Below are 24789 nucleotides of genomic sequence, written 5' to 3' on the forward strand. Positions count from 1 at the left end.
TAAAAAAGAGCTTGGGGATGGAGAGTTGGAAAAAGAAGATGTGGCAATCAAAGAAACAGCAGTTACCAAAGGCCAGGAATCCCTGTTCTAGGTTCCAGCTGCAGCTAGAATCTCTGTGGGCACATTCCCTGAGGAACCAACATGTAATTTTAAACTAGTCTGCTTTTGCTTTTCTGGTGCTTTCTAAGAAGCGACACGGTGAGTTGGAGAAATTCACAGGCTGTCACCCTGTGGGATTGATTCTGACAGCTCTGCTCCACTGCTGTGGATGTGCTAATGAAAAACACTAATTGGACTTGGCCAGTGGCTGGGACACGTCCCTTTCTTGGATTGGAAACGCAGTATCCCTTTCGAGTGGTTGCTTCTAGCACAGGGAAGGGAGGGGACTACGAGGGTGGCACTGCCCTTCGGGTGGGCAGGATGGGCATTTACACCTGACTCAGCCACCCCTGAGCTCCGTGGAAACAAAGGCAGGTCTCTTTGTCTCCCTGGAACTGAGAACGCAGCACAACGCTTGAGCCGAGTCTAGTCGTCTGTAAATGTTCAGCGAGTGAGTGAATGAATGAATTCTCGTATGGCCCCCCAGCCCAAGAAGGCCAGTTCCTCGGGCAACTCCCCCAAAGGATGGTCTCCGCTTGCTTAAAACCACAACCTCAAGTGGGCCACTTCTCATTCTAGTCCCCCATAGCACCGTCCACAGTAAAAGGTTCTGCATCCTCAAGGCTCAGAGAGGTTTACCCGCGGACCCCCACTCTGTCAGAAGGGGAGCGGGCCGCGGCCTGCGGAGCATCCCCTGCTTCCCAAGTGTGACTTGTCTGCCTCGTTCCCCACAGGTGTCCTCTCTCTCCCTGCGTACTTCAGCCCCTACAATGGCGGGTCCCTGGGCCACGACGAGAGAGCTGATGCCTACGCCCAGCTGGAGCTCCGGACCCTGGAGCAGTCCCTCCTGGCCACCTGTGTGGGCAGCATCTCGGAACTGAGTGAGTGCGCAGGCCCATCCAGCTGGGTGGTGGAGCAGCAGAGCAAGGCTCTGAGGGGAAGGCAGGGAGAGCGCGGCCTCTGGGCTCAGCCACCACCTCTTCCTCCTCCTCCTCCTCTGTGCATCTTGCCTTCCCTGAGAGCTAGATCGCTGTAGACCACAGGCTGCAAACTGGTGGCCTACGGACATGTATGGTTTGGCCAGCGTGTAGACTTCGTCACACACAAATCAGGATTTCTGGTTTCTCTTGAAAAATCACATGATCTAGCAACACCGCACCCATTCCTGCACGGCAGCCACCAGTGGGAGCTGAGGGGCAGTGCAGTGGGTGGCACACATTCCCCACTTTGCCACACGCCTGGTTGTCTCATACCTGGCCATCTCACTCCCTCTACCTGCCTGGCCCCAAAGGATCTGAATTTGTAACTAGAACTCTTTCTTGAAGCCTCAATATGGCAAAGGAAAGATGACAGCAGAGCTCCTCTGGCTGAAGGAGGGTGTGGTCGGGTGGCCTCTGCCAGGACACGGGGCACAGTTGGAAACCCTTGGCATAGGTCCTTACCATCCGACAGCTGCTTGAAAGTGTGTCAGCAGACGTGAAATCCCATGCCATCTCCTGAGCTCTCCCTCTGGTTACCCCAGTTAATGTTTGAGAAATCAGACTGCACTCTCTGCCATCTTAATTCGCCTGCATTCTGTTGGGACCACCCAGTGCAGAGCAGTGACACACACCAAGGGTCATACAGCACGTGGCATGGAAACCGTGTCTCTGCCTCAGTCTTCTCCATCTGTAATTCCCCTGAGTGTTCTGGCCCCTGAACAGCGAATGACCCTGTTTGTTTCAGATGCAGCTTCCTCCCTCCGTCCATTCTTCTTCCCCCTTCCCAGGACGGGAAGTGAAGGTGCCCAGTTCAAGGTCACAGAGCAGATCTGTAATAGGGCTGGGAGAGAAGGCGGGAGTTCCTGCCTCCTAGCAGTGTTACAGCATTCAGGGCCTGCATGTTGCCACCTGGTCCCCTGCCCCTTGAGGGACCCCACAGGAAGTAGGCTCCGGTGTATGGCTTGATCTCTGTCCCTGATAAATGTCTCCCGGACCATGGGCTGTCTCGGGGCCGTGCACAGTCTGTGCTTTGGTGAATTCTCCTGCCGTGAGGATAGGGAGGGACACACACAGCCCTCAGTCCACTGGAGAGCACCTAGGTTTTACTTTGCTTTTGAACATTAAATGAGCACCTACTGTGTGCAAGGCACCATGCAAAGCATCTTACTCACTTTATCTCATTTATTCCTCAGAACTACTCAGTGAGGTATGTCCCAATGAGAGAACTGAGGCTTAGAGCAGAAAAGTGATGTTCCCCAAGTCATGCGGCCAGTAAGGATCAGAGCAGGGGCCTTGACTGCAAGGGTGTCTGGCTTTATCGGCTACACTCTTAATCACCCAGGGCTATGGGCTTCCTGGACAAGGCTAGCAACCTGGTCACCAGCATCTCAAGGTAGCAGGGATCAAGGTCAGGGCTGGTCCTTGGCCTCTTCTCATGGTGGCCCTTCCGTGTCCACCACAGTCCCAGCCAGGCACAAGGAGGAATGTTCAGAAATTTCCCTCTGGGGAAGAGCTTGACATCCTTCCATCCCTACTGGTCAGCCCAGGGACCAAGCACCGAGTCCTTGGCTTTACCTTCTAAAACCATCCTGAGATTTAGTTGGCTCCTTTCACCACCTCTGCTGCTACCAGCCCAGCCCAAGCCTGGCCATGCAAAGCACAAATGGGGTGATGTCACTCATCTGCTCAGTACCTGTGCCCTCCACCCCGCCCCCACGGCTTACACTCAGTAAAACCCAAGACCCTCAACACCGGCCAGGATCCCACGTGTGACCTGGCTTCATCCCCTGCTCCTCGTATCCGGTTCACTGCGCTGCAGCCACCCGGCTTCCTGGCCAAGTGCCCTCCCACTCTGGGCCTTCCTTCTGCCTGCGGCATTTCCCCCCAGAGACCCAAACACATCGGTCCTTCGCTTCTTCAAGCTTCCGATGGCACCTTCTCAGACAAGCCTTCCCTGAGCTCGACACCCTCGTTCCACTGCCTCCCCTCGTGTGGTCTTGGTTTTATTCAAAGCACTGATCACCACTTGACATTTGTTACATATTTACTTATAGTTTGTCATCTCTCTTCTCTGCCTGAAATGACAGCTTCATGAGACTAGAGATTTTATCTCTTTTGTCCACTGCTGTATCCCCAGTGCTTGGAACAGCACCTGATGCTCAGTGTGTGTGTGTGTGTGTGTGTGTGTGTGTGTGTGTGTGTGTGTGTACACACGTGTGCACGCATGCTTGTGAGCGTGCATGTGTTAGAAGAAATGAGGTCTGTCCCACCCAATGTCTGTCTCCTAAAACTCGCCAAGGATGGGTCCATATCCTGGCCCAGCCACTTCTCAGGGCCAAAGGGAGAAGCACCCCCATTGCCTCTCTTCACAGACAGCAGAACAGGCTGAGTCCCGTGCCAAGATGCCCTGCCCCTCCCTCTGAAATCAGGGTTTTCGATAACCCACTGTGGAGGAGGGAAGAGACAGGTGGAGGCAGATATTGCACTTTTTCTCTCTGAGACTAAAGAGCTTAATGAGGCTAGTGATACTTGGCGCTGAGCTCCTTGGACCTGCCAGCGTATCCCGGGTTTGACACGCGTCAACTCCCTGCCTCGCCAAGACCAGCCTGCCAGGTAGGGTAAGAAGTTTCACTCTCGTATCAGGCCCAGCTTCCCAGGGAGCTGGGAACTTGTGTTTTGCTCTGTCCCTCCCTACCCGTGAAAATTTTAAAGGGAGAGAATAAGAAAGAAAAAAATAAATAAAACACTTCTTTTTAAAGACAGCCAGATATTATAGGCCTTATTTTGAAGACAGTGCTAAATTCCAGACTCTCGCCTGCTGCTTTTATTTGATGGCTCATAATGAGGGTTGGGAAGGAAGACCAGAGTGAAACCCGCAGCACCTCTAATAAAGTCTCTCACGGTTAACAAGGGCTAAGGACTTGTTTTTCCTTGTCTGGTGGGTGTTTCTGGGCTTCAGACTAAGGTTTCACTGAGCTTAGGAGCAACTGATTCTCATGTACAAGGAAGTTCAGGAGAAGCTCCGAGTACCCACCTGTGCTAACCAGAGCCCAGCCCGGATGGGGGCTTCTCTCAAAGTAGCTCTGAATGAATGTCTAAAAAAATGAAATAAGACATGTAAAATGCAAGCCTAATTTTTAAAATTATTATTAGATTAGCTAGACATAAAATTACCGTCAAGTTGCTATGGAAGTTTTTTTTTTTTATAAATCACTCTCAATTTCCGAAATTAACTTGTTATGAACCAGTAGGTTTGTGGGCCTGTCCCGGTTCACGGTCCACACTTTCCATAGCAATGGCGCAACGGCCAGGAACGTGCGTTTGGGAAACAGGGACCCCAGTTCAAGCCCTCGCTGATTCACTTACTAGCCATGCAACTGGGACAGATCATTTAACTTCTGGGAGCTTGTTTCCTCATCTGTAAGTTGGAAAAACCCCCCTGTACAGGGCGGTTGTGCAAATTAAATGAGATTTTGTCTATCTTTTCACATCTGTCACAAAGCCTATACAACATAGGGGCAGGGAGGAAAAATCACCCTAGGAGAACATCCCAAGCAAGCTGCTTCCTTCAGCCATAAGTGGGTCGCAGAATCTGATCAGAGTTGTCCGAGGGTGTCTGTCTTGCTGGTCTTTGAGAGAACCCGACCACAGCAGGGCTTGTATGGAGGAAGCTGGGGCCTCCATCTCCAGCTGCCTGCACAGTTTTCCTGAACCTTCAGGGGTCTCTCTGTTCCCAGCTTTTCTTTTAGGAAACCCTTAGGAGGAGCTTCCATTTCTTTCTTGATTTCCTTGCCTGAATTCTGGCTGGAAATGTGCTACCAAAGGGTTCTCACCAATAACAATAAAACAACAATAAAAATAATTAATGATAATGACTTCTACCTTGTCGAGCCTTTGAAATGATATTTCAACAGGATTTCTCTTTGATGCTATCACAGACTCTCTGACTTCTCCTTGTGGTCCTATGGCCCTGCCAAGAGTTATGACATTCAGGCCTGGAGAAACGGGAGCCAGGTTTCAACTTATTGCAGCCGACCTAGCTGTACAACTAGCTGCTGTGAGGTGGGCTGGCCCAGTGGTTGTGACACCAGTTTCTACCACCCAGGAGCCTGAGGGCAGGGCTGGGATCTGGCATTTCAAGGCCCAGACTCCTCCTGTCCTGGGAAATGTGGGGCAGCGTTCGACTATAGGCAGTCGTCCTGGAAGGAAGAGTTCCAAAGGATATAATAATAACAATAAGACAATAATGACAGTGTTACATTTAACATTAATAATAGTGTTATATTTAACCTTACCAAGTATTTACTGTGTGCAAAGCGTGATGTTAAGTGCTTTGCATTTATTATTTCTTTGAGTCCTCAAAATTGGCAGGGTAAATACTGTTGTTTCCATTTTACAGACGAGGAAACTGAGGCTCTGATGATTGCATAAGGGAACACACACTGGAAGGAACAGAGCCCTGATTTTGAAGCCAGGCATGTCTGATTCAAATCTATGCTCTTATTAGTTTACCTGATGGTTTTCAAACCTGAGCGGGCATTAGCATCACGGAGGGAACTTCCACAAACTACAGGTGCCCAGATTCTGCCCAGACCAGTGACATCAGAACATCAGGGACGGAGCCAGGTGTGAGGAACTCACTGCCCAGAGCCCTCTTAGCCCTGGGGTTTGCCGGGAGCGCGCAGCGCAGGCAGCTGGACCTCAGCTGCAAGGACAAACAGAGTCAGCAGTGTAGGCGGGAGTGAGGACCCAGGGCCGGGGGGGGGGGGGGGGAAGGGGACAAGGAAGACTCTCTCCCCATGGAGGTCTCCAATTCCGGGGTGTCATTTGTCCCTGCTTGGAAACTGAACACCATCGCTGTGGCTGTCGCAGGAGAATTTGACAGCTACTGAGCTCATGTCAAGCCTCACTAGAGTTATGGTTAAAGATGAAACAAGTTGATAAGGCTGTTTCTTCACTCATTCTCCAAATGTCTTCTGCGTGGCTGGTATACAGCAGTCCCTGTGCAGGGCTCCGGGGACACAGCACAGTGGAGCACGGGGCTCCGGAAGCTGCGTGAGGAAGGTCGATGGAATAAATGAATGAACTGGGTCTGCCATACATTTAATAGCCCTTCACTGCCCAGATGAAAACCTGTTTGCTTGTCAGCCGTGTCCCCAAGGCTCCCTGTAAGGAGCCGCCACAGGCGGGGGTGAAGCTGAGCCGCAGGGGAGGCCGCCCTGGGTTCCCAGGCCTGTGGGGAACGGGAAGGAGCCACTTCTCCTGGAGCGGAGGTGCCTGCAGGTGCTGGGGCTGTTTCAGCCTCTCCTTTCTCAGCATTGTGGCCTCACACAATGATGGGACGTTTCCTGTCGGGGCTGGTGGGATATTGAAAAGGCTTAACTTGGGCAGAAACATAACACAGGATATGGGGACCTGAGACCCCACGGACTCCAACACGGCAGGCCGTGGCCCAGGTCACAGTGAAGTTCATGGACTTTGGAGTCAAACAGGCCTGGATTCAAATCTAGACTCTACCATTTACTAGCCACGCACCCATGGCTAGGTAACAACCTGTGTGCACCGTGGCATCCCAGTGACCAGAACACCTGCGGTCCGGAAACGTTTGTTTACCAGATAAGCCTCAATTGCTTTATCTGTTAAATGGGTTATTCCCATTTTTTAATAATACTGACCCCCTAGCATTGTAAGGATGAGATTCCATCCCATTTCTAGGGAATTGCATACGTGGCACACAGTAAGCCCCTACTGGGTGGTGGTAACTGAGGTGACGAGGGTGGAGGGACCTTCTGTGCTGGCGTACCTGGGGCTTGGCATAAGACAGCCAGGGGAGGATCACTAGACAGCCTGGTGCTGGCTCTTAGAGGCTGGGAGAGGAGAGCCAGAGAGATTCCCTCGGTCCAGGAGCTGGGGAGAGGCCCGTGGGGTGGCGGAGAGAGTGGATATGTTGAAAAAGAAACCACATCAGCATAAGTTCTGGAGGGGACAGGCCCTGCCAGTGTTTAATTCAGCTGTTAGGGCAAGGCGGGAAATGAAAGGGAAACTAAATTGCTATTGTGTGTCTAGGTGACAGTTTCCACCTCCGCCTGCTGGCTCGGGGTAAACAGTAATTACCCACTGAGGCGAAGGGAGCTTTCCCCGGGAGCATCCGTGGAAGAATGTGGGCTGTGAACTCAGACTCTGTCTTCTTTTCTCTTCCTCCCTTTCTGCCCTCCCTGCCCCCACCAGGTGACCTGGTCTCCCGCGCCATGCACCACATGCAGGGGCGCCACCCGCTGTGTCCGGGCTCCAGCCCTGCCCGCCAGGCCCGCCAGCCACCACAGCCCATCACCTGGTCCCCCGACGCCCTGCACACGCTCTACTACTTCCTGCGGTGTCCACAGATGGAGTCCATGGAGAACCCCAACCTGGACCCCCCGAGAATGACCCTGAACAATGAACGGTAGGGATCTTCCTTGGGCCGAGCACCTGGTGGGACGTGCTTCCAAATGTGCATTAACTGACTGACAACTGACCACCGACAGGGTGAGGAAGGTGCCCTGGAGCTGGCCCACGTGCCTGTTAGGAGGCCCGGGAATTCAGACGGAGGAAGGCCGGGCCTCGGGCTGCAGTGGGGTCACCGAGGCTCAGAGTATGGGCTTCAGCCTCTGCCGACACTAGCACCCACGAGCTGCGCTGTCTGAAATTCAGTTGCCTCTTTGTAAAATGAGATGGTCACACGTATCAGGAAAGGTGGTAGTGTGAATCGAGCGAGCTAGTTCTCTGAGGAAGGTACTTAGGACAGGCTCTGGGTGCTAACTGGCCCTCGGTCAATGGTGGCTGTCACCTTGTTGATGTCCCTGCTGTCATTGTGTTGTCAGGGATCCTGGGCATGTTTTGCTTCATTCACTTAGTTTACAGATGAGACCGTCATAGCCCTGCAGTTCTTCAGACTCCAGCAGGTTAGTGGTCGAACAGCCCCAGGACCCAAGCCTGCAGCTCCCAGTCGGGTGGTCTCTCTACAGGGTCCCAGCCTTTTCCCAGCAGGGGGCCAGGCTGCTAAGAACAGATGTACAGGTTGTGTACTGCACGAGGGGACTCAGAGAGCGGCATGAGTAGGGCATGCACATAGGGCCACGTCAGCCTGAGGACAGGATGCCTTTTCTAGTTGGCCTACTTAGAGGGCTGCCTTTTTGGAATTTTCTCCCTAGAAAGTACGCTTTTTAATAATTTGCTCAGAACGCTATATGTGCTGGCATAAGCCTCGCCTGGAGGGCCCCACACGGCCACTCAAGGCAAGGTCTGCCCGCGGCCTCAAGAGTTGTGTGCATGAAGGCCCAGGGAGTGGGCAAGCCTTGTATCTGGTTTAGGAAGCCCCCTCTGCGTACATTTCACCACACAGCAGGGCGCAGGAGAGGCAGGGAGCCCAAAGGACCCGGCACCCCGTCTGGAGGAAGGTGATCGGAGAGCTCAATATACGGAGTGCTGGGGGTGCTCCAGTCCTCCCGCCCGGCTGCCCGTTGTCTTTGGGTGGCGCTGGGTCTCATCAGCTCTGTGGTCTATGGCCAGGCCCACTTCTCCAGCGCCTCCAGGGTCCCAGAAGACGAAGGTGCTAGCGGCTTTATTGGCCATTGACTGCGTGCTGGGCACCGTGCGGAGCCCTTTGCAGGGGGCTGCTCGCTGAATTCCCACACCACCAGGAGGGGGTGCTCTTCACAGCCCTTCTCGCAGAGGGTAAGTGGAGGTGCAGAGAGACTCCGTAACCGGCCAGGGCACACGGGCCGTGCCCCTCGTGACCATGCACCACACCGTCTGTCGTTAAGAGAAGTGTGAAGCAATGGTGGCCCCGTACATACACACAGTCCCTGTAAAGGCCACCTCTGCTGTTATTGTTACTCATTCTGTTATTATGTCACCATCGTTTTATCTCCCTGGGAGTTGGGGGATAAAGCTGAGCAGGGCCACCCGGGCCTGACACAGAGCAAGAAGGCCGCAGGTGCAGCCCCGGGTGTCCTGAAAGAAGCATCCAGTGGGAGGTGGAGCCGGAGCAGCCCCTGCACCCCAGCTGTTTCTGCTTTGTGGAAAAGTGTTGTGGTTGCAGGAGTTGGCTGGGAGGAGAAAGGGCAGGGAAAACATCTGGGGAGGAGGCAGCGGAGGAAGCTGCTTGCTGTTTGGTAAGGTCCCTGAGGGCGCTGGGCCTAGGCCTGGTCACCCAGGCAAAGGTGGCTGGGAGGAGAGGGCCAGGAGCCTTCCTCGGGCTTCCTGCCTGAGCTGGATGGCCGGGCCCTCAAGCTGTGACCTGGCTGTTGGCCACAGGGCTAGCAGGCCCGCGGGGCTGGTGTTCCTCTGCTGGCACTTTCCGTGGCCCCCTTGGACATCTTTGTCGTGCCCTCTGGCTTTCCTCCGGGAGGGTTCCCAGCCCCCATACTCTGACATACAGCATCAGGGGTTCTTTGTGACCCGAGTTGCTTGTCCGTATGTGGTTGCACCAGCTGAGTTCGCATAGCAATACACACATGTGCATGTGTTTAGATAGCTATTTATTTTAAAACCACACTGTCTGCAGCACAAATAAGTTGGTAGCAAAGGTATTTTTCCATGAATCATTTCAAATGAGTATTAGATATGTGGGGATTTGGAACCACCATTAGGAAAAAAAAGAATCTAAAATTTTTAAATTTTGACACTGAAAGGACACCCTAAAAATACCAGGCGAGCAGACAGCCCAACGGCTTCTGATGGCCTGGCCCCTGGCTGCGAGCAGATCCTGCCACCCCTTGGCTCACTCCACCCCAGAGGCCACGGAGAGCCTTCCTGGGGGCACTGAGCTCGCGGCACCACAGCAGGCTGGGCTGGGCCCACTCCCCCTGGAGACTCCACCACCCCGACATCCTTACCAGAGCTCTGAGGGAAACCTTCTCTCCTGCTACAGAAAGTAGCTGGAGTGTGCTGGGGTTCCAGGGAGACAGATTCGCTTTTGTGAGTTTGGGGATGTCTGTCTGTCTCTCCTTCATTCCCCTGAAGCTCATTCCTCTCCTCCGCCTGGGAGCAGAGGGGACTGAGTCCACCCAGCCAGAATTAGACAGAGACTCTGATTTCAGGTGTGACAGTGGGTGTCTGGCCCCAGAGGCCTTCTGTATGGGGACTGATGACTCTCTGGGTCTGTTTCGGATTAAGTGACCTCCTCCCCTGCCTCACACATGTTGGGGAAGGAGCCCAGTTTGGTGACGTGGCTTTGGCAGCGTGGCACCCTTAACAGTGCCACTCAAGTCTGTGCTTCTGTATTTCTGCTTTGAAGAAACATAGCCAATTCCTGCCCATTAGGGGCCGCGTGTGACCACAGCCACGCTGATACAGGGAGGTGACACGTGTTTATCCCTTTTGCATGGGGCTCATTGTGGCGTTCCCTGCTAAGCCACGTGCTCTTCCTGCACCGTTGGGTGAGGCTCAGCATCTCTCCGAACAAGGGCCTCTCCCCAGGGCTGCCTGCTCTGGGTTTGGGTGGGGAGACGATGGGAAGAATTGCAGGGACAGCAGGAGCACAGGGTGGCAAGTGGGACAGCTTGGTAGGGAACAAGAAGACTTCCTCATGTCATTCTCTCTGCTGCTGGCAGGGAGCCTGGGGCATCCGTGGACAAAGCACAGGCCTTAGGGTAGAGGCCTGGGCTTGGGTCCATACAGGGCCCCTCCGTGCCTTAGGCTTCTCACCTGTAAAATGGGGCTGTATAATTCTGTCTGGGAGGATGAAGTGAGACAACATATGCTCTTCCTTTGAAAGGACATTTCTATTAATACGTACTTCTGTTTCTTTTATGCCCACAACACATCAGCAAGGGAGGTGCCGTCGTCACCTCCATTTTGCAAATGAGGACAGGAGGCCAGAGAGCACCCAGCCGGTACCTAGCTAGGTGAGGGTTTGAACCAGGTCCCTCTGACCTCAAAGCCCTTGCCTTTCCCTGTGCCAGGCCATGGCTTTCCCGACTGGCTGCTGAGACCTGGTCCTATAGCTCTAAGACACCCTGGGTGGGCCCTGGCCTTTGGGGCTACCTCCTCTGGGGCCGTTCCAGCCACCTCCCTTGTTGTCCTGGGTAAGCACTGCAGCTGGACCCTCCTGGGTGCCTTTCGCACTGGCAGCTTTGCATCCCGGGCACTGGGCAGGCACAAGGCAGGGTCTAAAACACAGGATTAGTCACAGCTGCTGCTCTGCAGGGTGTGTCGTTACCCGAGATCAAGCTCAGAAAGTGAAAGAACCGCCTGTCAGGGATCTAGGAGGTTGCCCAGGGAGATCGGGGAGCCTCCTTCCCGGAGGCTGGGGGGAGGATGGACAACCATCTGGTTAAATGTGGCCCTCGCTGGTCATGCCTGCAGGCAGAGGGACAGGCTGACTGGAGTAGGGTCCCGGGCAGAGATATACCTCCTCGGTCGTCGCTCTCCTGGGGAACAAGGAGTCCAGGGAGGTAGGGAGGAAGACTGCACAGACATGCAGGAAGGCAGGAGGCCTGCCAGCTCTCTGGCAAATTGCTGGAAGAAAACGTCACCAAGCAGAGAAGATGGAAAGAGATAATGCAGTCCTAGGTGGAGAGGGGCCGAGGTAGACAGGAAGTGACCGATTCTCTGCATCAGAGCTGGAGCGCAGGAGGGCTCCAGAGTGCATCTACTGTTCAGCAGCAGCAGAGAAGCCAGACTCTTGAGGAGTGGCCAGGCAGGGAGCATGGGAATGGCAGAGGCCACTGGTCCACGGGGGTGGGGGTGGTCCATTGCTTACACCCCAGGCCCAGGCCCCTGCCGCTCTTCCCAGTCCTGCATCATGCCCCTTCATGGAAGAGGCACACTCAGAAGATTTGGGGCCTGCTGGTGTGCAGGACACTAAACCAGGAGGAGCCTGGGGACCTACCCAGAGTCTGATTTTGGGTGAAGCCTAGAAACATCTGGTGTCATGATTCCTTAGCCAGCCGGAACAGCCCAATCTCAGGAGGGAACTGCTATTCAAAGGTGTGTGTTTGAGGTCAACCTTGCCACTTTCATGACCTTCAACCAGTCACTGAACCTCTTTAAGGCTCGGGTTCTGTAGACAACTAGCATTTAGTCCTTACAATTGCCTGTAGGGTATGAGGACTGAACAAGTTAACATACTTTTAGAAGCGTGCCTGGGACACAGCAAACGCCACCTGAGTATGAATCAGCTCTTGTGATTATTGACATGGTGACTTGTGTCGGGCAGGGGAGCAGCATATGCAGAGTGCGTGTGGCAAGAGGAATCAGGGCACCCAGGAGAGGCAGGGGAGACCCCCCTGGTGCAGAATGGAGTGGAGCCACAGAGGTAGTGGGACCTTGTGGGCCAAGACAGGCAGAGGGCCGAGCTGCTGGCCGAGAAGGTCCTGCTCCCAGTAGTCTACTACTTGTGATTGGCTGGGTTTTATTTGCCCCTCTCCCCACTTCCCTTCTCAGGACCTGAACCCTTCCGAGAACGAGGGTGCCAGAGGGTCCAGGAAGTGGCTCCAGACGCCCCAGCCTGGAGCAGTGTGATGTGTGGCCCTGCACCTAGACAGGTTCAGGAGGGGCCAGGTGTAGGTGTGACACCACCCTTCGTCCCCAATTCCCATGGAGCTCTTTTTGCTGGGGCTACCGGAACAAGCAGCTCCTTTTGCTCAGGGGCTTAAGCCCTCGAATGGGTGAGATCCTGGCAGAAGATAAGTGTGTGTCCAGCCCAGCTCTTGGCTGCCCTGTTCTGTGTCTCACTGGCCAAGACGTTTCCCGCAAGTATGTGAACAGAATTTGGCAGAGCCAAGCCAGCCCAGGGCCAGCCCTTGGGACTCCATCCCCTCCATCTGGGGATTCTGAGTCTGCCCTAGGGGAGGAGGCTCCCATGAGCCTCTTAGGTCATCCCAGAGGTGTTATCTCTGCTGCCTCCTGGCAGTGTGACATGTCAGCCATCCTCCTGGGCCTCAGTTTCCTCACTGGTAAAATGGTGAACACAGTCAGATGACTATTGCGGTAAACAAGATGATACAGCAGTGCCCTTAGCTCGGAGCCTGGCACGTAAACAGTGCTTGTGAAGTGGTGGCTGCCATCCTCCTCCTCCTACTGCAATGATCATAAACATGTTTGGATGACATGTTTGACACTCAAGAGTAGGCTGTCTTCACTGAGGTAGTATGACACTTCCTAAACGGTGATTTCAAGTGCTATCTGGATCAGTAATACAACCAATACTACTCCTTGCTAATATAATCACTACCACTGTGACTAATAATAATAATAATACAACCACTGAGATTGCGCCTCAGTTTACAAGCACAAACACTACTACTAATTATAGCTAGCAGTACTGGGCACGCATTAAGAGACAGATGCCATCTTAAGTGCTTTACTTGCTAACTCATATTTCTCCCGGTACTTCTGTTGTATATTTCAGTAGATAAAATACAGTGGAGAAGGGATAGACGAGAAAGAGAGTGGCTTATGTGACTGAGTCTCCAGACTAATGAGGGAGACAAAAATAAGACGGAAGTAAAGAATGAGCAAAACCCCCAGACAGTGTAAGAGGAAGCTTGGCCGCGTGACGATGCGTTAAGTCAGCCCTCAGGCTCTGGGGCCTGCATGGATTCAAATCCCAGCCCTGCCACTTGTGACCTGGGTAGCCTCAAGTGTGTCAGCCTCTGTGCCTCAGTTTCTTCTTCTTAATAGGGGATTAATAGCGCCAAACTCAGGGATGTCTCGGGGATCAGTGGAGGTCATATACGTAAAGCACTTAGAATAGCAGCTGGCACAGGGTATCAGATATCATCATCGTCACCACCACCACCGTCACCATCACATTCAAGAGGGTGCCTGAGAAGACCTGAGTAATTGGGGGACGGCATCAGAGCAGACCTGGGGTTCTTAAACTTGGCCTCAAAGGACAGCCACAGAAGATTGGGAGAGGTGCGTGGTGAGAGCCGCAAAAGTCACGGGAAGACTTTTGTTGTTTCCAAGCACATATTTCACAACACAAATGGATCTGCACTTTAATACAAAAATTAATTTTTTTTTTTAAGCCATCACTGATTATTGTTTATCTAGGCAAATGCTTCGAGGTCAAGCTCTAGGTCGGTGGTTTCCCAGCAGGGAAGTGCATCCTCAGAGGTGCTGTGCCCCTTTTCTGGCTCCGTGATCCAAGCAAGTCACGTTACCTTTCGGAGCCTCGGTTTCCTGCTGCGTGAGGTGGAGACCCAGGCGGTGCCTGCTTCGTGGGGTGGCTCCCCGCGTTCTGGGGAAATGCCCCTGGCACAAGCGCCGTCCCACATCAAGGCGCCTCTTTGTTCCATTCCAGATGCAGAAGGGAGGCTGTTTCCCCCAGACAAGCACTTTACATAAATAAGACGTGCCCGCGGATAGGCTGTACGTTCAGTCTAAAGAAACGGGCTCGTTAATCTTTTGCTCAGCTTGCGAAAGTGTTTTCTTATCAAATAATAGAGATGATGGCAGTGGTGGCTTTATGCTACTGACTTGTGAGTCTCTTAAATACCATTTCAAGAAGATTTGCAATGTTAAGCTCTTTTCTCTTTTCCTCTCCCCCTTTTTGTGCATTAAATTTCCATCTGTTTACCCAAAATGGAAGTAAATGAAATAAGAATAGCTATTGGGTGAATTAAATACTTATTTCCATGTATTCCCCAGACTGTTGTAAACAATAACCTCTGGAGTGACTTGTTCCTAATCCCCAGTGCACACAGGGAGCAGCCCCTTCCAGCCCAGGCGCCTCCCCTCAGTTTACCCTCTTTGTTTCCTCCAGAGCCCCTTCCTCTACCTGAAATTACCTTGCTGGTGTGTGTCCCTTCCTCACACCTCTAGCATGTAAATGCCATGGGTCTGCCTTGTTCCCGCTATGTCCCCAGCACAAAGAACAGTCCCTGCATATAGTGGACTGTTAAATATTTGTTCAGTTAACCAACTAGGCAGTAGAGCCTAGTGGTTAGGTTCTTCGCAGTTGGAAAGGCCAGGATATGGGGTACCCGCTCTGCCATCCCACACGGCCACACTAGCTGTGTGACTTTGGGCGAGTTATTTGATTTGCTGAGCCTCGGTTTCTCCAGCTTGCCGGGGAAAATGGCTTGCCCTACTTCCAAAGTTTTTTCGTGGAGATAAATGAGGTGATTACATGTAGAGAACTTGGCACAGAATAAGGTCTCATACACAGTAGCTGCTGCCATCAGTATAATTACTGTCATCATAAACCTATGAAAAGACTAAAAGGACTAAGTTGTGTTTAATGCACAAACAGTCCAAAAACATTGATGAATTCAAAAATCACATCTATAGGGCAACAAAGCCAGCAGGAAAAAAAATTTTCATAAATAAAAATCATGTCTACTCCAAATGCATGTTTTCTCTCCCTCCCATATGCCCCTCCCACCTTCAGTTTCTGCCCTTAATTCCGTCTTAACTCAGCCCTGACAGTAGTAGCCTGGGAACCAAGTGAGTGGCAGAGAAGGTGAGGTAGATCAGATGTCACAGAGAACTTACTAAGTGAGGGCCATTTTGGACAGAGACCTCTACAAACTTTAGCTTTATCATAACCCACCACCCAAGGATTTTAAAGAGTTCTACAAACCGGATGTCAGTTACCCGTTGGATCAAAGACCAAGCAGACCGTGCGTCAGTCACTCTCTAAAACTGGTGTCCCTGTGTCCCTGGCCCGGCACTTGCCGGCTTAGCCATGGTGTCTACATGCAATGAGCTGCGATTGCTAAGGGTCGGGCTTGGGAATGATCTGACCTGATCTATTTTTATGTGGACTAGAAGCATCTAGACAAAGCGTCACAGTTAATAACGCACTTTCAACATACAGCTCTCTAGTAAATCCTCGTGCGAGCTCTCAGAGGAAGCCAGTACCATTCCGTTACAGAAAGCACACCAAGGCCTCAGGTTGGAGGAGACAGACCTGAGCTCAGGCCTGGAGGTGTGATTATAACAACGCAGTGAATTCAGTTGTTTGGAGTGGTAAATCCCTTCCCCTCCCAGGAGAGGGAGGGCAAGACCCAGGAGCCAGGTCCCTCACTGAGCCCTTTTCCCCAAGTGACTGGGGCATCTTGCTCTCAACACTTTAGGGGCCTCTTTCCCGACAGCGTGAGTTGGCAGGCTCTGGGTGGCCAACCTGCGGGTGGGCGTCTGCCCAGCATCCGAGAAGGAGCGAGCCAGGGATTTGGGGCAGGAAGTGGCAGTGCCAGATAACAGGGAAAGGAGACAGGACAGGATCCTGGCCCAGCCTCTGACAAGTGCCTCCAGGGGCTGCCCGTTACATACAACTTCCTGTCCCATTGTTGCACCCACCGGTCCTCACAGAAAAGACGACTGGGAACTGCCGGCCCAGGGGCTTCGTTCGTCTGGAGTGTTTTTGTAACACGGCAGCAACAATCCCCTTTGTCTGCAGCCTTGCCAGGATTCTCGGTGCAGGGAAATCCCAACTCTAAAGGGAATTGATTTTGCTTTCTTAAGGAAGGCAGCTTCCGAGGCTGAGCTGAGCTGGAGAGTTTTCAGACCCTGAGGATGGGGGCGGGATGGAGCGCTCTGGCGAGATCTGGAGCCAAGTGGGGCTGCTTCCTGGCTGGCTCCTACTGCCTGCCAGGCAGCTCTCAGATCTCTCCTCCTGCAAGACCAGCCGCCCCTGACAGCTGTGAGTTGCCCCTCCCGCACTGCGCTGCTGTAATATTTGCAGATTTGGAGGAAGAAGACTCTTAGGGATACAGGGCACACCCCCTGAGGCTTTCCCAGCCAAGTTCAGTGAGAGCAAAAGCCAGTGTTTGGGCAGAGTGGTGAAGGGGCAAGCCTTCTCTTTCACACCTTGGACCAACCCCTCAAAGCCTTTTCCCCGTTTATAAACTGCAGACTAAGAGTTACACCTCCCTCAAAAGGTGGCTGTGAGGGTCAGAGGTAACATATGCAAATGGCCTCATGCTTGCTTAGCCCACAGTGGGCCTTCAGCACATCTTAGCAATGTGGCTTTGATGCTCAGAAGCCAACGCCAGAGCATTCCCCGAGGCTGTACTTGGGATGTGGGTGCAGAAAGCAGAGGCAGCCCCGTCCCCGGAGCTCGCGCTGTCTTTCCCTCCTCTGGCTGGGCTGGAGCGCGCCCCCCCGACCCTGCCTCAACAGCTTAGGTCAAAACCACCACGTCAGTCAAGAATTTCCCCTTATACGTGTGCATCTCTGTCAGGCCTCAAGAGCCTCCATGTCCCTGCCTCTTCTAGTAGTTTCTGGAAACCCTTCCCCCGACAGTCTGAATGGGTCCTCTTTCTGCCTCAGACTTTGGGGGTGGGGAAGGCAGTTGCTGTGCGATTACACCTGGCTGAGTCCAAACAGGGTCATGCCTCCTGACAGTCCACACAAAAGCCCCCAGCCCTGCCCCGCTGCCCTGCATGTGTCTGTCATGAAAGGACGCAGGACAGCTAAGCCTTGGGGTCCTGCCAAGCCTGCCCTGTTGGCAGAGGCTGATGGGTGGTGGCAAGTGCCCTCGGGAGGGAGGTGTTTAAGCAGGCTGGAGGTCCTCGCCTGTCTGGCTTCCGTATGGTGAAAGAGCTTGTGGTCTCTGGTCAGCCACCGAGCACGGAAGAAGAAAGCAGGTCTCTGGCGTGTGGCAGCAGCGAGCCCCGTAGGTGAGGTGTGCCTGCCAGGCCAGGGAGCCGCTCCCCGGCAAGGTGGGAGAGGCCGGCTCTCACACCCCTCAGTCTCAGGTGTGTGGGAAGTGGAGACACCCTGGCCTGCTGGGGCAGCCGTGCTGGGGAGCCCGGTCCTGAGAAACGGGGCAGATGCTATGGACCTCGCAGGGCTGGGAGCCCTCCCTGCTGCGCAGGACAGAGTGGAGGGGGGTGGCCGTGCGCAGTCTCCACTGGAATCTGTACCATCCCACCCACGTCAGATGCCACGTAGGGTCAGACCCAGTCACCCAGGACCCTCCTCGGAGGCTCAGGCCATGCTGACCTCTGCAGAGCCATGCTTGTTCTTTCCCCTCCCTGGCGACGGCTGCCACCCGACGTCCTAGCTGCCTTCCCAGAAACTGCCGTGGCCCCAGCCTGCTCAGCTCCCCCCAGGAAGTCATTCCCCAGTGGAACACTCTCATGTGAAACGGCTGTCTTTTTATCTGGGAAGCACTGTCTTTGTTTCTGAAGAGAACCGTTTGCTAATACCCGAGCCAACTCATGCCTCTAGGAACGAAAGACAGAGCAGTTCCCCCTTTCCTGATGGAGCTCTGGAGCCTGGAGCAGGAGCAGCCCCCGAGAACACGTTAGCACCCGGAGGACTTTGCCTCCTGCCTCCGGAGTGAGAAACGTGCCACACACCTGTCGGTTCAGAACCCGAGTTTCTGCCGCGGGCTCTGTGCTGAGGGATGGGGAGACACCGTCTAGCAGAACAGTCTCTGCCTTCAGAGAAGTTCCAGTCCAGGGGAGAGAGCAGATAAAAAACCATACAAACCGAGCGATTACAAACCGGGTGAGTGCGGTGCCAGGTGAGGGAGCAGGGCTGGCGGGCGGAGTGGGGACCTGCTTCAGGGTGGGTGGGCAGGGCGGTCTCCCCCGCCTGGAGTGGCAGGAGCTGGCAGAGGGGCCACCGCATGCCCTCCTAACAGCACAGCGACCATATGTTCTGGTTTGCCCAGCACGGCTGTAGTTTACGCCTGGGTTGTCCCAGTACTGGTAGTAGCTCTATTTTTCCCTCTCGAAAGTCATCCAGTTTGGGTGACAAATGATGGTTACTGTGCCTCGTGCCTAAGACCATCCCTAAGACCAAGAAGATGAGCCAGGGCCAGCCAGCTCCTCCGAGTGGCTGTGGAGTGTGCTCTGTAGGAGCTCGGGCTCGGGGCACGCTGCCTGGGCTCACGTCCCACCTCTGCCAATCGGCAGGTGTGTGACATGGGGCAAGCGACCTCACCTCTCCTGCCCTCAGTTTCCCCATGCGTGAAACGGGAATAATAACAGTACCTGCTACATAAGGCAGATAGGAGGAGTGAGTGAGTCAGTAGGTAAAAAGGGCTTGACATAGTGCCAGGTGCTTAGCGAAGGCTCTGGAAAGGTTAGTTCTTGGTGTTTTCTGTTATTCCTGGGTGCCCTGATTGTGTCTCACATTTGACCTCCCTCCCCACAGCTGGCGGGAGCTGTTCGGCCAGGAGGAGGCAGGGAACGTGGCTGCTTCTCAGGCTGTGTCCATGCGAGCATCTGGGCAAGCTCTATCGGGGGCCTCTAATCTGTGCCAGATGAGCTTGAATAAGAAAAGTATTTTCCCCACAGACAGCCCAAAGCCCCAAGTCAAGTAGAAGTCACCTGAGCCCGAGTGGGGCTTCTGCCGTGGGGTTGGCGGCAGTGTCGAGGCAGCCAGGTTGACGGGGAAGGTAGGACAGGGGTCCGAAGAGAGGACCACGCCCAACTCTGACTCTAAGAGGAGCCAAACCATTCTGGTTTACCAAGCAATTCTAGAAAAATAATCACTCCAAGATGTGAGCTGCACTAGAATTGCTTCCTTTGTGCGGGGAGTGGACTTCGACTTCAGTGAGACAACGTTGGTTTTGTTCCGCATGAGCGTTTTGGCTTGGTTTTAGGCCACGGTGGCTCTGCAGAAACCATAAGGAAGCTACGGTGAGGGCCCCAGAGCCGGCACTGCACAGCCAACTCCGAGCTTCCCAGAGAAGTCTCCGTGTGGAGCTGTCACTGGGTGGGAAAAGCTTAGCTTCTTTGCAAGTTCCCTATAGTGCCACTTGGCACCCCCAGCCCCAGCCCAGACAGCAGGCAGGGAGGGGCATGGGAGCAGAGAAGGGCGAGTCCAGGGGGAAATTAGCACATCCAACCTCGCGCTTGGCTCTGACTTCTGTTTTAGGTGGGGCGAAGCTGGTGGGAGAATTTAGGGCTGAAGGTGTGAACATCACGGCCATCCTCTCCCTTGACCATCATCTCTGGTTGGTCCTTTCCTGGACTCCAAGGGTGCGCACAGGCTAGGTGGGGCAGAGGGGAGCAGGCCTGAGGCAGAATGTACCTCGCCTGGCCTGTGCCCCAGAGCCCTGTGCGCTCACAGCCGAGGGTAGGAGTTTGGCCATCTCCCCGTCTTCCCTGAGCTAAGCGCAGGCCTGGTCTCGAGGTCCTTCCCAGCGGTGGGAAGGGGTGCAGGGGGCACAGACCTGCTGACTGCAGACACTAGGCCTGCAGGCTGGGGACAGAGGCACGAGGCTTTCTTGTACCTGGGGCTCCGGTCGCACAGCCTCTGGTCACAGGCCTGCGCCCCATCTGCCAACCTGACTTGCCCTGAGGCCCCTGCCCACCCCAGGGAAGAACAGAGCCTGCTTTGAGCTGGAAATTGGAGGCATTTCCTGTTCCATGTTGTTAAGACACTGCTTATAGGACTATAATCCCAATAAATCATATGCTTGCTGAGTAGGGCAGGGTTTATTTTTATTTTTTTCCAGGCTGCAGGGACCTCTTAAAACCAAGGCCTTAAGAAGTTTATTCTCTTTCATTTTTTTAAGGGGGAAAAATGGCTTTTGCAGGCCTGGTCCTGTTGAGGGGCCTTATGCGACCCTTGGAGTAATACAATCGGGCGCATCTGTATGGTTAATTTAAAGAGAGATGATTATGGGCACCTGGGGCTGGGTCCCCTATGGCTGCTGAACTGGCTGTGTGACCTTGAGCAAGGCACTTAGCCTCTCTGGGTTTTCTTTTCCTCTTCTAGCAACGAGAGGAGAGGAGGTGGTTGGAGAGTTCCCACGCTCTTCGTGTAAAAAGACCCATTTTCACTGGTGTGTTTCGTGGGCTCACCCCACATGGCAATAGCTGTCTTTTTATGCACACTAAGACAAATGCTATCATAAAGCCAATGACCCTTTTAAGTGGCTTTGTCCGTCACAGCGGTGACCAGATTTGTTTGCATGTGTGTGTGTGACAGTATTTAGATTAGGCCCAAATAGCACTTGGGGCGTATTGGGCTGCAGATCCCTCGAAGTACTTCTCTGCCCACCACCCTCCCCGCACACGTGCCCACGACCCACGGCCTCTGGGTCTAGGCTCTTTGTCGTTGCCCCTTCCCCTGTGTGAGTTTCTCGCTGCCAAGGCCGAGAGACTGTGCTGCCAAAAACAGTTTCCAGCTCGCACTCGACATAGTGGCTGCATTTGTTTTCTCTGTTTTACGAGCTGGGATGGAGTAGGTGGTGGGCAGCTTGCTGGCAGGCTTCCGCAGGCTCTCCATGTTTATACTTGCCGTGGGGGCAGGGCAGGAGTTGGCTGGACTTTCAGAAGGCTGGAGCTGAGGCGTTTAATGGAACCAGATTCCTATAGCCTTTTCTGCTATTCTATATTTTCTCTATCAACAGATACTAAACTAGTAATAATAGTTAACATTTATGGAGGATTTACCACGTTCCAAATGCTGTGCTAAGCACTTATGTGCATGCTTCCAGCTGTCTTATGAGGTGGTCCTCTTATTTATACCCATTCTGCTGATGGAGCAACTGAGGCTGGGAGAGGTGAGATAACTTGCACAGAACCACACAGTTTAATCCACTGTGAGCACACTAGATTCCAACCCAGGCAGCCGCCTTCTAGAGCCCACACGCTCCATCACTGTGCCGTGGCTACAGGCTTGTGGAGTTGATGGAATAAAAGCAAAGGGGTTCTCACCATGGAAAAAGTCTAGAAACCACTAACTTAAGCAATCTCTTCTTTAGTAGGAAAAAAGGCCCAAAGAAGATGATCTGCCCAAGGTTATAGAGCCAGTTCAGTTGTATCGAAAAAACTAGAACTTTCTCCCAGTGAGGTTGCTGCAGGGAAGTCGTCTGGGATCCTGAGTCCCTGGACCAGAAATGTATGTGCAAACCACAGGCCACTCTGGATGCGCCAGACTGTGTGCCCCAGGCCTGATGCCAGCCCCAAATAGTGTTGTCCCAGGGATCCGCTGTGGTCTGCTAGGGCAGCGGTCCTCAAAGTGTGGTCCAGGCATCCCTGGGGTCCCAGAGACTCTTTCCAGGAGTCCATAGGGTCAAAACTGTTTCAACCATAAGATCTTATTTGCCTTTTTGCTCTGGTTTTCTCACAAGAGTCTGGGGGAGTTTTCCACAGGCTGTGACATCATGACATCATCACTCCGCCCACAAATGGGATGTGAGCCCGTGTATTCTTATGTTTTCACATTTTGCCAGTTTTCATTCCTGATACAGTTGATATTAGTAGAGTAACGCATACAAAAGCTCTTTGAGGTCCTCAGTAGTTTTCAAGAATATAAATAGGGCCCTGAGACGAAAAAAAATTTTTTTGAAGACCGCTATTCTGAGGTATTAGACCCAGCTAAGGGGCAGTTCGGCAGGCGGAAGGGCCGAACACAGGAGATTTCTTCAGCCCTGATGTGTTTGCTTGTCCTGGCACTGCAGGCATCTGTGTACCTGCACGGAGAGGCCAGGCTCTGCCAGGCGATGGCAAGAAGTGGGAACCGGCCTCCTCCTATGAGAGGCAGCAAGCAGAGAGACCTTGAGGACGGCGCACACATCAGTCATTCCCAGCCTTGCCCCTCCAGACCTTTCACCCTGGAGCTGCGACACAGCCACACTGTTGCAGATGGGAGTTTTTATAGGGGTTTTCCAGAACGTCCAGTAGTGCAGGCCAGGTCGTCTCAGCATGCCCAGTGGACTGGATGAAATTACCAGAAAGGAAACAGTAGCCTGAAACCCACAGCCCGTGGGAAGGATGTTCCTAAAAAAGTCCATGAATTGTTTGTGCTGTTACCTTGCCACAGACACAGGCCAGGGAGGTGGGTGAGCCAAGGAGAAAAGCCCGCAGAGGTCAGTTGGGTGCCGGCACAGATGGGCACAGGTGTAGGTGGGCACCGGATTTCTGTCTGTTGAGAGCATTAATTGGTGTTCGGTTTGGGAAACAGAAAATTCTAGATGTTTTAAGTGGAGAGGGATTTAATGCAGGGAATTTGGTGCTCACAGAATCATTGGAAGAGCTCCAGGAGCAGGTTGGGGTGAGCGTCTGGGAGCGACCCCAAGGACAATGCAGAATTTGCCCATCAGCAGACCTGGGTACCTGCCCTCTGAGACAGGCCTGCATTTGAACACACGCTGGAGCTGCAATTCAGGATGGAAGCTGGAAGCCGAGGTCTTTGCTATTGCCTTCATCACCTCTACCACTACCTCTGAAGCATCAGGAAGGTGCAAACTGGATGCTGGAATGTTCTGTAGGGAAAAAAAAAACCATGTTTTCATGATCTGGTTTGCTAGCAAAAACAGACAAAGGGAGCACAAAGGTGGCCTCTGCCTTGCATTCACTTACCAGAGCTCGGGAAGCTGCGTCTTAATGGTAAAACCTACTTTGCATCCAGAACCCCAGCTGCAAAGGAATCTGGGAAAGGTAGTTTTCAACTTTCTACATTTGCAGCCAAGATGGTAAAATGAAGGCCGAATGACCAGTCCCCAGCATCCACCCACCAAGGTGGTCAGTCCTGCGTTTTTCTCATGAGCTGACCTATCGTGCTGAGAAGCATGGAGCAGGAGAATGAATCAAGACACCATCTGGGCCGGGCGCAGTGGCTCACGCCTGTAATCCTAGCACTCTGGGAGGCCGAGGTGGGCAGATCGTTTGAGCTCAGGAGTTCGAGACCAGCCTGAGCGAGACCCCGTCTCTACTAAAAATATAGAAAGAAATTAGCTGAACAACTAAAAATATATACATAAAAAATTAGCCGGGCGTGGTGGCTCATGCCTGTAGTCCCAGCTACTCGGGAGGCTGAGGCAGGAGGATCGCTTGAGCCCAGGAGTTTGAGGTTGCTGTGAGCTAGGCTGAAGCCACGGCACTCTAGCCCGGGCAACAGAGTGAGACTCTGTCTCAAAAAAAAGAAAAAGACCCCATCTGATTAGACTTCACGGATTCCTGGATTCCCTCTTGGATTTCCCCTAGTGCAGTGGGAGATGCCCACTTAGAAATTTCGTGGCCATACCTGGGGTTTTGTCTTGGCCGCTGGGCACAGTAGGGAGGAATAGCTGGCAAGTCCACGAGTATCTTTCTGGCTTCCCCTGGAATCAGCAGGACTGATACATAGAAGTATGTCTCTAAGCTTGTCTTCTAGCCTTGTCATATAAGAATTATGAAATTCGAACATATTTGGGGGGAATTTAAATGGGCATTTATGATCAAGGGCGATCTTATAAACAGAAGGGTAATTCATGAACGGATTGCTCACAGACCATACAAGTTCCCCCCAGGGAATCCCAACTTCCCACTCCAATCAGTCACCACGTGGCCCTGGAACATTAATGCAAAGTTCTTTTCTGGGCAGAAACATGATTAGGTTCATAACTGAAAACCTAGGGTCTTTATGCTATGCTCATCTATACTTTTAGTCCATCAGCAAGCATTTACTGAGGACCTGTTGTGTCAGGCCCCAGGGTGGGTGTATTTTGGAGAACACAGAGGTGTGGAAGGCATCGTTCCTGTCCTTAGAAGGAATAGTCACGAAGAGAGAATCTGAGAAGGCTTCTGGAAGGAGGTGGCATTGGAACTGACCCGTGAAGAATAAATAGGTTCTAGACCAGCACAAGTGGGAGCGCTTCAGTCTCACGAGGGAGTGGGCAGGGTGGGCGTGAGGACCATGAGTGCCGGTGGTCTGGTGTGTCCTGGTGGCAGGGATGAGGTCCTGGGCATCCTCGAAAGGCCAGGGCCAGCGAGGCTTTCCCAGCCTGTGGCCCCCTCTGCACACCGATGGGTACATGCGGTGGACCAGT

The 24789-nt window shown here is 53.2% G+C and overlaps 1 protein-coding gene across 1 annotated transcript in view; it reads left to right on the forward strand.

The window, feature by feature from the left end:
* The window catches only part of ABTB2 (ankyrin repeat and BTB (POZ) domain containing 2), a 171442-nt gene that overhangs the window by 123029 nt on the left and 23624 nt on the right, over positions 1 to 24789 (forward strand). The window contains exons 2-3 of the mRNA XM_012649606.1: positions 834 to 980; positions 7308 to 7521. Of these exons, the coding sequence (XP_012505060.1) occupies positions 834 to 980; positions 7308 to 7521 (361 nt within the window). The remainder of the gene's footprint in view (positions 1 to 833; positions 981 to 7307; positions 7522 to 24789) is intronic.

This window comes from Propithecus coquereli, unplaced genomic scaffold (assembly GCF_000956105.1).
Source record: "Propithecus coquereli isolate 6110/MARCELLA unplaced genomic scaffold, Pcoq_1.0 Scaffold30, whole genome shotgun sequence".
Classification (NCBI taxonomy): domain Eukaryota; kingdom Metazoa; phylum Chordata; class Mammalia; order Primates; family Indriidae; genus Propithecus; species Propithecus coquereli.